This window comes from Diplotaxodon limnothrissa, linkage group LG23 (assembly GCF_057381915.1).
Source record: "Diplotaxodon limnothrissa isolate DT_005_m linkage group LG23, D_limnothrissa_male_GT1.1, whole genome shotgun sequence".
In the NCBI taxonomy this organism is placed as follows: Eukaryota; Metazoa; Chordata; class Actinopteri; order Cichliformes; family Cichlidae; genus Diplotaxodon; species Diplotaxodon limnothrissa.
The window spans coordinates 40,221,026-40,235,930 of record NC_140617.1 but is presented as its reverse complement, the minus strand read 5'-3'; the positions used below and the strand labels follow the sequence as shown (position 1 = coordinate 40,235,930).

The 14,905-nt window shown below is 46.4% G+C and overlaps 1 protein-coding gene across 1 annotated transcript; it reads left to right on the top strand.

Moving 5' to 3' along the window:
* Positions 1 to 807: 807 nt before the first annotated feature.
* LOC146608661 (uncharacterized) lies at positions 808 to 2,720 on the top strand. Its single transcript, XM_085348735.1, has 2 exons — positions 808 to 2,345; positions 2,660 to 2,720. Exons 1-2 carry the CDS (start codon positions 850 to 852, stop codon positions 2,718 to 2,720), a joined length of 1,557 nt encoding a protein of 518 aa, XP_085204861.1. The 5' UTR covers positions 808 to 849.
* The last annotated feature ends 12,185 nt before the right edge of the window (positions 2,721 to 14,905 follow it).

Below are 14,905 nucleotides of genomic sequence, written 5' to 3'. Positions count from 1 at the left end.
GAAGGACTGGCCACACCCGAAGCCACACACCTGCCGCTGATCAGGGCTCGTCGGGGGAGCTACTTAGGAGAGTCTTGGAGCTCCCACCGACGCGGGATCATTGCCTGGGACTCCACCTTAGTTACCCAGTTTAGGTTTTGGTCGTGTAGTGTATGCCTGCCATTGTTCAGTGTCCTGACTGCTGCCGCTATTGTTTCCCGCAGGAGGAGCGTGGAAGGCTTAAGGAGCAGCGAGCACCGGGAGTGCAGACACGGGAGCAGAGAGCACTTGGAGGACACGACACGGGAGTCTGGGGAGAAACACGGGGATTTATTGTTGTTTGATATCACCCTCTGTAAATAAACACTGTCTATACGTAGAGCACCGCGCCTGGGTCCTCCTTCCCCACTCCTTCCACGGTGTGCCATGCCGCACCGTGACAGAATGATCCCGCCACTTATGGACCCAGCGGTCTCCGAGGAGAGGCTCAGGAGGGAAATTATGGACAAAGTGTACCGCATGTGTGACTTATGGTGGGAGAAGCCTGCGGAAGGTTTGCGTCACGCCGTGGAGAGGCGGCTGCAGGAGATGCTTTTTAAATTCCCCTGGCTGGTGGACTCCCTTAATGCGGTGGTCCTGGACTTCCTACTTTCCACCCTCCACCTCCACTCTCCTCCTCAGGCTGCCCACCAGCTCGGACAGCTGGTGGATTCACTGCCTGAGACGCCGGCCCCGACGCCGACACGGAAACGACGTTCGCGCCGCCAGCGTTCCTCACCGCAGCTAAATCCACAGACATCTCAACAGCCGGCTGTGGTGAGTCATATGGACAATTCATCGTCACTCACCTCAACTGTTTACTCTGGGGCTATGTTTATACGGTCAGCTGCCCAGCCGGTAGCCAAAGCGCAGCCCGCGGCCCAGCTGGTCGCTGTACCTCAGCCTATCGCCCGGCTAGTGATCCAGCCGTCACCTGCTGAATCATCCCCCGCGACATCTACCTCACCGCTTACCGTTTCATCCTGTTCACCATCCACATCACACGCTCAGCCATCTTCTCCACCAGCAGCAGCCTCCATTCCACTGCCCACTCCAGCGGCCTTGTCCGGAGAGAGCGACCTCACCCGCGTCCAACGCCTGATGGACTGGGTAACTCACACCACCAACGCAAGGGCAGGAGTGGTGGGGTTAAACGCCATCGAGGCAATCCTGGAGGGAAACCCCTACCTCGGCCAGCTCAAGGGAGTTTCCGCCTGCCTTTGCACCCTGCGTCAAGCCCGGGGGGTAGTGCAAGCTCGGGAAACCTCAGACTTCGTCCAGCTGCAGCAGGAGCTCAGCATGCCCGAGCAGGAGCTCAGCGAGCCGGAGGAGCCCGCACCGTCAGCTGAGGCGCTCAGCGAGCCGGAGGAGCTCAGCATGCCCGAGCAGGAGCTCAGCGAGCCGGAGGAGCCCGCACCGCCAGCTGAGGAGCTCAGCGAGCCGGAGGAGCCCGCACCGCCAGCTGAGGAGCTCAGCGAGCCGGAGGAGCCCAGCATGCCCGAGCAGGAGCTCAGCGAGCCGGAGGAGCCCGCACCGCCAGCTGAGGAGCTCAGCGAGCCGGAGGAGCTCAGCATGCCCGAGCAGGAGCTCAGCGAGCCGGAGGAGCCCGCACCGCCAGCTGAGGAGCTCAGCGAGCCGGAGGAGCCCGCACCGCCAGCTGAGGAGCTCAGCGAGCAGGAGGAGCCCGCACCGCCAGCTGAGGAGCTCAGCGAGCAGGAGGAGCTCAGCATGCCCGAGCAGGAGCTCAGTGAGCCGGAGGAGCCCGCACCGCCAGCTGAGGAGCTCAGCGAGCAGGAGGAGCTCGGCATGCCCGAGCAGGAGCTCAGTGAGCCGGAGGAGCCCGCATCGCCAGCTGTGGAGCTCAGCATGCCCGAGCAGGAGCTCAGCGAGCCGGAGGAGCCCGCACCGCCAGCTGAGGAGCTCAGCGAGCCGGAGGAGCTCGGCATGCCCGAGCAGGAGCTCAGTGAGCCGGAGGAGCCCGCAAGGCCAGCTGTGGAGCTCAGCATGCCCGAGCAGGAGCTCAGCGAGCCGGAGGAGCCCGCACCGCCAGCTGAGGAGCTCAGCGAGCCGGAGGAGCTCGGCATGCCCGAGCAGGAGCTCAGTGAGCCGGAGGAGCCCGCAAGGCCAGCTGTGGAGCTCAGCATGCCCGAGCAGGAGCTCGGCGAGCCGGAGGAGCCCGCTCTGCCAGCTGAGGAGCTCAGCGAGCCGGAGGAGGAGCTCTCGCTGCCGGCCGAGGAGGAGCTCTCGCTGCCGGCCGAGGAGGAGGTCAGCGGACCGGAGGGACCTCCACGTCTAGCGCGGCCTCCTCGCCGTCCACGTCCGGTGCGTCCACGTCAGCGATCGGCGCGTCATGGACCTGTTGCCACGCCTCGCTGTTGCTCACCGGAGCAGCGACGTTGCCATCGGACCCGTGGCAGGCCGCCGGAGGGGCAGCGCCGCCGCCACCGGACCCGTGGCAGGCCACCGGAACCGTTCCACCGCCACCGGACCCGTGGCAGGCTGCCGGAGGAGCAGCGCCGCCGCCACCGGACCCGTGGCAGGCCACCAGAACCGTTCTGCCGCCACCGGACCCGTGGCAGGCCACCAGAACCGTTCTGCCGCCACCGGACCCGTGGCAGGCCCCCTGAACTGTTTTGCTGCTGCCGCCGGACCCGGGGCCGTCCGCCGGAGCTGCTACGTCGCCGCCGTTGGGCTCGAGGTAGGCCCCCTGAACTCTCTTGTTGTGTTGATGGGCCGCCTGTGACTGTTTGTGGCGTCTTTTCGTTTTCTTTTTGCACCGCTGCGGGATGCGCGGTCTGACTCTGAGACTGTGGACTGGGTCGGTTTGTTGTTTTGTTGTTTTTGCTTGTTTTGGTTCTGGCCCTCCGTCCTGGTTCCCCCAGCCGCCCGCCCTGGGTTGGTTGTGCTGTTTTTTGTTTTGGTTTTGGGGTCGTCGGGAGCCGACCCTTAGAGGGGGGGTACTGTCAGGGTCCTGGGACTGGGCGACCCAGGATCCCTGAGCAGTTATGTATTATTATTATTATTATTATTATTATTATTATTATTATTATATGTATTTTGGTATTGCTGCTGCTCTCCTCCATGATTGTAGATGTGAGTGTGTGTTTATGTCTGCGGGGATGCTTGGAGGATGGAGCTCAGCCACCTGCAGGCCTGAGGGGTGTGGCCCTGCGGAAGGACTGGCCACACCCGAAGCCACACACCTGCCGCTGATCAGGGCTCGTCGGGGGAGCTACTTAGGAGAGTCTTGGAGCTCCCACCGACGCGGGATCATTGCTTGGGACTCCACCTTAGTTACCCAGTTTAGGTTTTGGTCGTGTAGTGTATGCCTGCCATTGTTCAGTGTCCTGACTGCTGCCGCTATTGTTTCCCGCAGGAGGAGCGTGGAAGGCTTAAGGAGCAGCGAGCACCGGGAGTGCAGACACGGGAGCAGAGAGCACTTGGAGGACACGACACGGGAGTCTGGGGAGAAACACGGGGATTTATTGTTGTTTGATATCACCCTCTGTAAATAAACACTGTCTATACGTAGAGCACCGCGCCTGGGTCCTCCTTCCCCACTCCTTCCACGGTGTGCCATGCCGCACCGTGACAGTCATCAGCAATTCTTCCACCACCTCACCAATCATTTCAGCTAAAGACGTGTTAATAAACGGTTTGCTTTTTTTCTGCTAAACAAAACACAGGACTTTACCTCAAATGGGCTGCGGGCTAACAATAGTCGGACCAGTTCGGATTTTCCCTGGGCTGTGACTGCCAGGTGAACTGTTTGATATGAGAAAGCATGAACTCTAGATTGCAGGAAACCGCATTTTGGACTCTTTCATATTCCTTTTGTTTGTTTAACTGGCTGCGCCGGGTTTGTTTTGGAGTGTGTCCATGACTTCTGTTGTGTATTTAAGATGCATTTTGTTAACAGCGGCAAAGAAATAAGGGATCCATTATAAAGAAGACATGGTGAGGGTTATGAGGTGCGGGGAAAACGAGACCACGGCTTTCTGCTGAGCTGTAACCTTTATTCAGTCAAAGTCAGCTGAGGACGCATCATATTTCCAGTAAAACTCACTTGGGAACCGTCTACTGAATGTCACTTAGAGAGAAGAGGAAGTTACAAAATAATTTCAGAGGTGCACATTTTTTCCATTCGCACACAGGCCTGCTGTGTCCCTGACCTTTAAAGTGCTAAAACCCAGTTCAGTCCAGTCACTTTATTATCCCCATTTTATTGGGAAATCTGTTTAAAGACAGGTTCTCAAGAAACGAGGCACTGAATGACGAAAATAGATAAATCTGAACTGGAATTTTTTAGAATGTATCCAATGCAGGACTAGACTGGTCACTCCCACACACTTACAGTTAGTTTACTTTCATTATGCATCATATAATTTCCTGCAAAATCTTGGGAATTTTCTATGATTTATCAATGAAAAAAAAAACACCTTTTCACTTGGACTTTTGCATCAGTAAAACTAAGTAACTGAAACTGGCACTACCAAAATATACTCCATAAAATTTTATTAAGTGCATTATAGAATGAAAACTCCTGTTATAACTAACTAGTTATAACGGAAGGCAGCGTCAAGACCCAAATCCTTAACATAAGTAACAGGGACTGGCCATGGCTGAAGGGCACCTATCAGGTGGGTGATTCAGCCAGGAGAGTGCTGCCTTGCCAGGTGATGGTAAGCGAGTCAGGCTGGAAGTCTAAGGAGAGCAGAGCAGGCAAGAAGCAAGAAATGAATCTGAATAAAGGAGAGCATGAAACTGCCACAGCAGCAGTTCCAGAGCAATGTGACAGGAAATGACCTGGCTGGTAGGTACACTACAAAAAGGATTATGCACTATCAATACACATGAATATTGAGCAAAAGCAACTAAAATCTATAAAGTAAAAGGCTTTGTTTGCTAACAAAAAGCATTAAGATTCTATTTAATTGCAACTTTCATTTGACCAGATTCTATTTTTAATAAAAAATTTCATGTATCATTTTACTTAGTCAGCGTTTAGGACATCCATTTTTTTAAGTGCAGATGAGTGTAACGAGTTAATGAACCACAGGTGGACATCAAAGAGACTAGACTGACACACACACACACACACACACACACACACACACACACACACACACACACACACCAAGACCACATGACTGACAGGAGACAGGAGGAGAGAAGCCAGGCCATAACAGAAACTAATCTTTAAACAAGATTTATATTGGAACTAAGTACATTTATCTCACCCCATTATCATTTTTTCACTTGCTTTGAAAAAAGTAAATTCTGAAAGACCAAACATGAGATTAAGTGACTTGTTGAGATGTCAGACTCAGCGTGTCTCTTTTTTCCACCAGTTTTTCTAGTTATTCTGCAGCAGGTACAGGCCAGATTCCCAGGCTTTCTCTGCAGCCCACACACTGTTTTTCCAGGCTTTGATGAACACATTAAAGTCTGTGACCTGGTGTCTCATCGTGTGGCTGACCTGCCAGCGACCAAGCTAGTGGTGAGGAGCTCATGGGAGGCCTTTCCCCTAGCTTGCCTGGCCAGAGTGGGACTCAGCTGGGGAAGAAATGAATGGTGGGTGGGTTGGATTTTTTTTTTAAGCATGAAAAATTCCAAAAAGATGGGGTTATATGAGGGTTTATTGCTCATGCAGTCTCCAGGTCGCTGTGCCCCTTAAAAAGTTTTATTTATTTACCTGAGCAACCACGGAGCCTGAGGCATCCTGAGTACAGCCCGTTCAATCAGTAAGGAACATTTAGTTCTTTTTTCTCCCACAGTAACCCATGGCAACCACATTGTGTTTAATCTATAATTAAGATGAGGTAAAGTGTCACTCAGCTTTACACTATTAAATCAGTTTACTGTTAAGTCAACCATGATGGTGTCTTGTATGAATTCAGATATTTCAGACTGGGAAGGTGTAGTTTAAACTGTTTTCATTAGTACTTACTGTACTTAAGCATACCTGCATTTAAAAATCGTGAACTCTACATGCTTAGTAGATATCCCTGGTATGGTTATTACAGACACATAGCTGTGAGCGCAGAAGCCCCACTGCTTTTTGTTTAAACCTTTTGTTTGCAAGCAGCAACCAATCAGGTGAACTCTGCTTAAAGCTAAAAAGGCTTGTTTCAGATAAAAGATGCTGGGTTGGACCAAAACCCGAAATACATGGATTACTTTGAACTCATACAAAGCTAGTCTAGAGATCAAAAAGGAAAGCTAGAAATGAGCATAATAGGTTCTCTCTTTTTCTTCTCTTTCTTTGTCTTTTATTTTTTCATAAACACTCATCATTACTCAAACCACAATTCAAACATATTTAAACTCTTCGATATAGTGTTCTGTTTTAAAAAGACTCTTTTTTTTTAATTTTCTTGTTTTTGTCGGTCCACGAGGAACAAGTCAGTGTATTTTTCCACAGTTGTCCTTTCTCACATGTAGGACACTTCAGGGGGAAAAGGTCAGGGTCAGATATGTTCCAACTTCCTGCTGGAAATACAGCAAGGTTAGGGGAAGGAAGCAGGAAGCACATGTGAAACCAATTCATTAGGGTTAAACTCATCAAACTACTGGATGCACACTTTGCACAAATCTATCTTCACACAAGTTTTGTACTAGAAGCTGGCAGGTTTAGGACCGCCTAATGTCCAGTGTGACTGAATATGATTCCTGCATGCACCTTTGTCTGGTAAGTCCCAGTCCAGTTCAGGCCTGCAGTGCATGTGTATATGTACGTTTGTGTGTGTATATGTGTGTATGTATGTATATTATAAAACGGCATAAAAATACAGAAACAAAAAGGAACCACCGGTGACACATAAAATCTGTACCAGACAACAGCAACTTGCCTTGAAGTCGACTGTCACAAATCCAGAAAAGAGGTGGCCTAACACATTTAAAAAATAAGCAGCAAGGAGAAAAAGTAAGTGAAACAGCTGAGCGTCACACAGCTGTGCAGCCAAGTCGCTCTTGTTGAGGAGCAGCCGTTTCTCATCAGGCTTGCTCACATTGTCAAACACACACACACGTATTTTTCGTGATAATTTGTAAGATATTGACTTGGATCATTTTTATATGACTCAGTCAATCGAGCTTGAGCATAAAAATGTCAAAGTGGCACGAGCCATTCTTCCATTGCCTCAGAAACGTCTGCACAAGTTGATACATTGCCTTGAGTCATACACAAAAGAATGTTATTGGCTGTGGGTGTGCTGAGGTAAAAAAAAAAAGTAATAATTCTAGGCCACATCGGTTTTGTACATATTATATCACTTTGATCCATGCCAGGGCTGTTTGTTTGTGGTTTCAGCTATTGATTTAGAGGTGAGACACAAAGACGACGAGGTGCAAAGAAACACATACCAAAGTAAAGCAGGTAAGCACAAAAATAAACTCTATGGCTGTTTTTTTTTCTCTTTTTACCCTCTACACAAACCACTCTCCAGGAGCCAAAACACCTCTGCTTCTTTGGTGCGTTATTCTCAAGAACTGAGAGAGCCAAGAAAGTCTGACCTTTGTGCATTGAAAAGTAGTTCATTAAAAGTAGGCTGCCATGGGTAGTTTGTCTGACGTGGTGCACAGACAATAAGTCTCCAGTTAAATGTCAAACTTTAACAATGTGGATTTATGAAACGAGTACGCGATATGCACCATGCTGCACATCAGACTATAGTCTATAACACACAGTGAGGAATTTCATTCAGCTTTCACAGTCCATTAACTGCGGGATAAACACCCTCTGACGTACACTGGCGATTGCACTTTCAGTTCCAGTATTTGTGTGAATGCTCATGCAAAAGTACCTAGAAGTAGCATGTCAGAAAACAAAACAAAAAAGCCCCAGCCCTGACCCACTGAGACATGGACTCCACTAAACATCTGAAGGTATGCTGTGGTATCTGGCATCATGATGTTAGGAAAAGATCCTTCAAGTCCTTTAAGTTCGGAGGTGGGGCCTCCTTGGATCGGACTTGTTTGTCCAGCACATCCCACAGATGCTCCACGGGATTGTGATCTGGAGAATTTGGTTTGAGGAGCACAACAACAAGTTTGAGGTGTTGACTTGGCTTCCAGTCCTGAACCATTTTTGCTTTGTGGTACGGTGCATTATCCCATGTAGGTGGTACATGTCAAGGTAATATCCACATGGATGAGAAGACCCAAGATTTCCCAGCAGAACTCAGCCTCAGCAGGCTTGCCTTCTTCCCACAGTGCATCTTGGTGCCAGGTGCTCCTCAAGTTCGTCCATGTGATGTAAAAGAAAATGAGATTCATCAGATCAGGCCACCTTTTTCCATTAATCCACGGTCCAATTCTGATGCTTGCGTGTCCATTGTTGTCCATTGTCCATTGCTTAGCATAAATATATGTACTAATTCATCTTACTATGGACATATTCATCAGAGATACAGTAAATTTCAATCCTTCAAAAAGCAGGTTTCGAAAATAGTTTAATAAGGTGAAATCATTAGAAGGATTTGAACATGATTTCTTGATAAACAAAATTCAGTTACGCTATTTGGCAGTTAGACTTTGATGCCCCATGAAGTTTGGTATGTATTGCCTCAGACATCCACATAGTGTGTCTGTATAAGCGGCATTGAAAATATGACTGAGCCTACTTTTTCCATGCACAGAAAAATAATCAGGAACCAAAAAGGGAAGATTAATAAAATCTTATTGTTAGTCATCACATATTAAGTTCTTTTCATTCAACTCGTGGTCTAATTAGCTTGAACACAATGTAAAATACTCCAAGCATCAAACCCAAACCACAGATTTAGCAGTAGTACAAAAACTAAGTCACGACAAAAAGTCGGCTGTGCATTTTCAGGTATGGTGCTGTCATTCTGGCACCTTTTTGCCAAAGTCCAAAGACTCTCTCCCTGATTCCACCTAAATATTTACAAATGCTTAGTCAGACAGGCCTAGGGTCCAGTTAGCGATCCCCCCTGGCAACCTCTAATCTCTAGGGAAAAAGGTGTATTCGCATCGTGAACATGTTAGTCGGTCTCCTTTTAAGTCTGATGCAGCAGACGGAAGCAAACAGCTTCCAAACTTCACTCAAACAAATGTTTTGGAAGTTTTAATTCAAAAGAGCTGTCTTCCAGAACAATCCTAAACTAATCCATCGTTCCCTCCGCCTACATTTTCTGTTAGCTGTTCAGCTTCACAACCACAACACTGGAATTGCATGCTAATGTTTCCTTGTCTAAACAAACGTGACCACCTCCTCATGTTTGCTCCTGGAGCTGATCCGGTTGCGACACGGATCATTTCACTTACAGTACAATGGTAAAGATAAACTGTATATAAGCAGCTTTGTAAAAATAAAGATGTAAACCGCACACAAGCTCACAAAATGAATATATGGGAGCTCTGACGCTCACGTGCCCATTGCTGGTGCTTTCGGCAGTGGACAGGGGTTACAACGCTCTTGTGACGCCTCAGGATGCAGTAGAATTTAATAAAAGTGACTGATAAGAAGCGGTTCGTTTTAAACTTGAAGCTCAATTTGAATTTGTTGAAAGGGAAGAGAAAGGTCAGGCCTGACGCACGTGGATACACAGAGAAACGGTGTACTTAACACACACATTTTTCAGGTTCTTTGTCAGCATCTCTTGGCTGTGTTGTTTTAAACTTTTGTTGGCAACCATGCAGAGATTTATGTCCTTTCAAGTGTCAGCTTCCTTTGTTTCTGTCTTTGACTGGCTCTGTGGAGTCTTTGGAAAACAGTGGGTTATTTTTCCAAAGCAAGGTTGTCTTTTTTTTATTATTCCTTTTTTATTTTTTATTTTTAGAAGACATTGAATTCTCTAAAGTTAACCCTGTGTTAACTTTAACTCAACGTCAAGTGTATGACAGTGCATGCGAGAGTTTTTGAGGCAAAAGCCTAAAAAAAATTTAAATAAATTTTTAATATATAACTTTAAAAAAATGCCACATGTAGCAAATGTGATAAAAGTAAAAACCACAACCCCCCCCCCCCCTTTCAAAAAAAATATTGTCATTTGTATCATGGTTCAGGCTTTCCCGAAATACCTTTCCCTGAAATGGGGCAACATCTTCAAAATGCTCATATTTTGGAGATTATGTATCAGAATTTCAGGAGCGGGACCACACCTCCAAACATGCTCCTTCCGGTTGTCATCTATATAGGTTCCCCCAGTTCTGCAAGCTGTTCATTCTCGTTTACGTGCCCCTCCCTCCCTCCTTGTTCTCAATTCTTTACCTTCTTCACTCCTATTTAGTACACGGGGATCTGCCAGGCCCGGGAGCCGTCGCCAGTCCCCTTCGAGGCCTTCCCCAAACCGCAGCTCAGTTCATGTCCAAGCTTTCACCTTTACCTACTAAAACGCTGTCAAACCTAAAATGAGGACATGGGCCCAGCTAGTGAAATGATATCAAAATATTTCATTTCAATATTCATATTTCATCTGTTTGTGACTGAAAAGGCCAAGCTGGTAATTATATGTTTTCTGCTTGTGATAATACAGCAAAAATTACAAGTCTGCTACCATCTGCATATGTAGAAATTCACATTAACTGCTTATATTTAGAGACGAGCCAAATCCTCATAGATCAGAAAGCGAAATTCAGAAATTCCTCCATCAATAAGGATGTAAAATAACAAAAGGTAAGGTCTATGGCTATAATCTTTACATGTGTGAGGATTACTTGCACAGCTTTAGAAACAACAGAACGTCCTTCTATTGTGGGCAATGTTAAGAGTAGTTTTGATTGTATGTCCACAAGCCAGAGCTGTAAGAAAACTGTGATACCGACGGGCGCCAGTGCATAAAAACGTTGGGTTTTGTTGTAACGCTGCCTCATTGTAACATAAACTGGGCCTTTAAAAGACTATAACAAGCGCACTTTAAAGGAGGACACAATTTTTCTTATACAAGACAGTTTTGTAAAAAAACAGATTTTACATGATGGGAATTTCTTCATGAAAGATGATGATTCAGGGCGGCCACGTTTCCCTCCCGTTAATGCATTTTCCCATGACATGTGGTGTTTAGTCACTGACCACAGAACAATACAGCTGACCAGCAGTCCGACATACACACACACAAAAAAAGCCACAGTTACACAGTGGTCCTGTCACACAACAAAACAAAAACACGCATCTCCAGCATTATCTTCCACTGGGATGCTCCCTTGTACCCGAATGGCCTCGTATGGCATGAGCCTCATGGAAACTTTGGATGTAATATAATACGCTCAGCGGTTGCCAAATGGCCACCAGGGATTGGCTCCTTACGGTGTTGGTTTACTTAATGTTGGAGAATCAAATGTCTGAGAGCATTAGTCAAGATATATGTGATACTGCACGGCTTCCTGAGGAATGAGTGTGTAGCTGAGAGGCTTGGTGGACAACATGCCATAAAATGCACATTAAAGTAGCAGCATATATTTAATATATAAATATAGTGGTCCAGGGATTAAAGTCAGTTTTAGTAGCTGTGTTTTTTTATGGATCCGTGTTGAATAGTTTAGTTTCTTCTGCAACTTCCTGCAATGAAGCCCAATGAAAATCTCCCATTAAAAGCTCTGCCAACTGTGCAATCATCCATCCCCTGTATCCTGCAGGATAGCAGATCCCCAGTGGGGTTATAGATCAAAATAAAACTCAGACCCAGACAAACACACACACTGAGTATTGTCCTACTAACCCACTCTGTAGCCTCTGTGCTTGTGTGTGTGCAGCCTGGGGAATGTGACTGCACAGCAGATCTGAGCCGACAGTCCTCATAGCTGACCGGGCTCCAAGCTGCGAGGCCACAGGGAAAGACAGAGGCCAGACTCCACTGCAGTACTCTGACCAGGTTTTTACCACAGCTGCAGGCAACACGAAATACATATGTAATAATCTTGCATCACTTTGTTTCTCCTTGGCTGTAAATTTAACAAGGTAGCGTCACTGCAAGTCCAGAGAACTATTCTCGCGTGGCAGCGTTTGAATCAAATCAAGCCACTTTCAAGCTTTTGCACAGTTTGGTTACTATGCATGGAAAAAATGTAAACAGTCAGGTATTGTGTCCATCTTAAGTTATAGCAGCTGACATGTGTTTCTCATCAGCTGAGATATAAAGTGTATGCACGTGAGGGCATTCCTGCTTCCCCCCCCCCCAGGTCCCACACTGTTGCTCGGTGTGCCGTGTGAAGCAGGTCTGCTCAAAGATGGCCAGTATTAGACGTGGCATGTCTACTTGCTTGTGCGCAGACCAAACAAATACCATTCAGCAGACAAAGTGCAGGCCTGAGGATTAAAGCAATCGACTTAAGTAGAATGTGCTTGTCTGTTCAGCCTGTTTCTCATTTGCTCACAAACATGGCCCTTGCTGCAGCACTCCCTCACATGTGGTTTTGTGATTATGGGGTCCTGCTGGTAGCATGTGTGCGATGGGTCTGCCAGGCTACGGGAATCCACAGGGTTGCCCAGGATTTCTTGAGACTTGGCTTGCTTTACCGTCCCTAGGTGTTTCTGCTATTAGACGATTTAAGTAAATATAGGAAATGAACGAAGGCGGTAAATGTGGTACGAGTAGAAATCTTCTGAAATGTTTAGGTCCTTCGATGTCCCATGCAAAAAGAGGAATTGGTTGTTATGCAAGAATAAACTCTATTAAGCTGTTATTTATCAAGTCTCCCTAAAGCGGTCTGACCCGTTCCTCCAAATTGACACGTCAGAGAGTTGCTAAAAACATCTCCACCCACACAGACGAGTGTGAGAGGAACACAAACTGCAAAAACAGTGCATTCGCAAAACAGCTGGATTCCTTTCCTCATCTCTCTGGTATCCTTTGATACAAAAGATCGCAGACAGACTGCGTGGGCGTACACGATCTGCTCGCTGAAATTATGCTCTATGATTTATTGATGCTGAAGTCCAAATGATTCTGAATTGGTTTACAGTCACAGCTGACCAAAACTACAGACATGCAAAATCACCTGGTGACATTTGACAGTAATGGTTTAAAAACTGGGGAGATCATATTTGAATCCACACTGAAGCAGTTATGGTGCTGATGGTCAAAATGGGACTTTTTTCTGTACCTGGAAACGTTCGCTTTGTACCTTTTACCTTGCTCAAGGTGCATGTCTAATTGGTTAAAGGGAAATAAATAATCAGGTAACACTTACTTGTATTTATTTTAATTTGAACCACAAGGGGGCAGTGGACCCAGCTGTAAACACAGTGGATACAGCTGAAACCTCTTGGATCTAAAATGAATAAATAAACCAATCTCCATAGACGTCCTTGTGAAAATGGCTAAATTTAGCCATACATTGAACATTATTACAGTTTTGACCCCGCAGATAATTTCCTCCCTTAATAGCAACTGTGCTTGCACAGGGTGTCTCTTTCTTCTTTTTATTAACCTCTGGATTGTTTTATGATTTAAAGTTAAAGGTGTGACTGCTTTGACTGACAGGTTTTCAGGCACAGCAAATTAAGGTTGCTTAACTCACTTAACTCACAAGAGAGGTTGTGTTTGAGCCATTTGGATGTTTTGTTTTGTTTTTTTTACTGGGATTACTGCCTTCCTTTATATTTTGCTGGGTAAATGGGGTACAAGGTTCGAACATGCACGAAAATGCAACATATAAGACAATTTTAACAAGTTTGAAAGTCAATATTAGAATAGTTCTCCAGGTTTCTTGAAGGACACTCAAAGCTCTTATTTGGATTTTTCTGCCTTTTGTTAGGTTTTCTGTCAAGATGATTCCACACTGCTTCATTAATGTTGAGGCCTGGGGAGGCCAATCAGTCTTCAGCACCACTGGCTAAAACCCAAACCCTGACTGAGCCTCCACCGTGTTTTATAGATGGTTGTAGACACTCGCTGTTTTGTTTCTCGCCTGAGCTCCGCTGTACATACTGACAACAGTTTGATTTATCGCTCCATAAGACCTGACACTGTTGTTATATGTTGTTATCCAGTTCTTGTGTAATTTAGAGTACCGCAGCTTTTTCTTCGTTTATGAATGATCTTCTCAACAGCCACCCTTCAAATGAGACCATTTCTTACAAGGTTTCAAAACTGTTTTATCCTTGCCATTTTTTTCATGGAGTTAGCTAAAGAAATGGGGGGGGGGGGGGGGGGGGGGGGGGGGGGGACTGTGTTTTTCTTCTTGTTGAAATTACAGTTTAAAATCTGCTCTTTGCTCAGCTGTCTATCATGTGTAGACACAACACTGGACAGGTGTTTGAGTTAAGTGTTTTTATTAATCCCTGAATTATTTATAAGTCAGAGTATAGTGGCAAAACAAAACAACAAAGCATTCCTCTGAAAATGGTCAGGTACAAGGACTGGACTGAAAATGAGTGATAAAGTGCCTAATGTCCAAAAGCAAAACTGGGACAAACCTACAGAAAGCCAGGGAAGCTATTGCTCAAGCCCACTTCAAGAAGTCGGACTCTGTGGAAGCAAACTATAAAGACGTGAGGGGTGGCTTGAAGCTCACTCATTTTATCTCTTAACTTAGTACACCTCTGTCTAAGTTAAGAGATAAGTGCGAGATGTTGCAGTGATCACAGAGATAGACAGAAACTGTGGGACAAAGTTAGCGGGTGTATAAAAGTTCCAACCGGCCTTGCAGCCTAACAAAAGCATTGATGCCTATTTAGTATGCACGCTAAACACTTGGCCAGGTTTCACTTGGTCATCCAAATACTCGAGTGATATTAAAATGCCCTGCTGTTTAACTTGGGACTGTTTCCACCATAATGCCTGCACTTTATCTTCATCACGTATAACATCCAAGTAGGTGGCGGAAGGTGTGGTTGTAGGTATTTCTTGGAAGCAACACATACCGCACTTGGAAAAAAGCACCAGAAGGAAACATTAAGTCTTTCATTTTTTGGCAACATTCA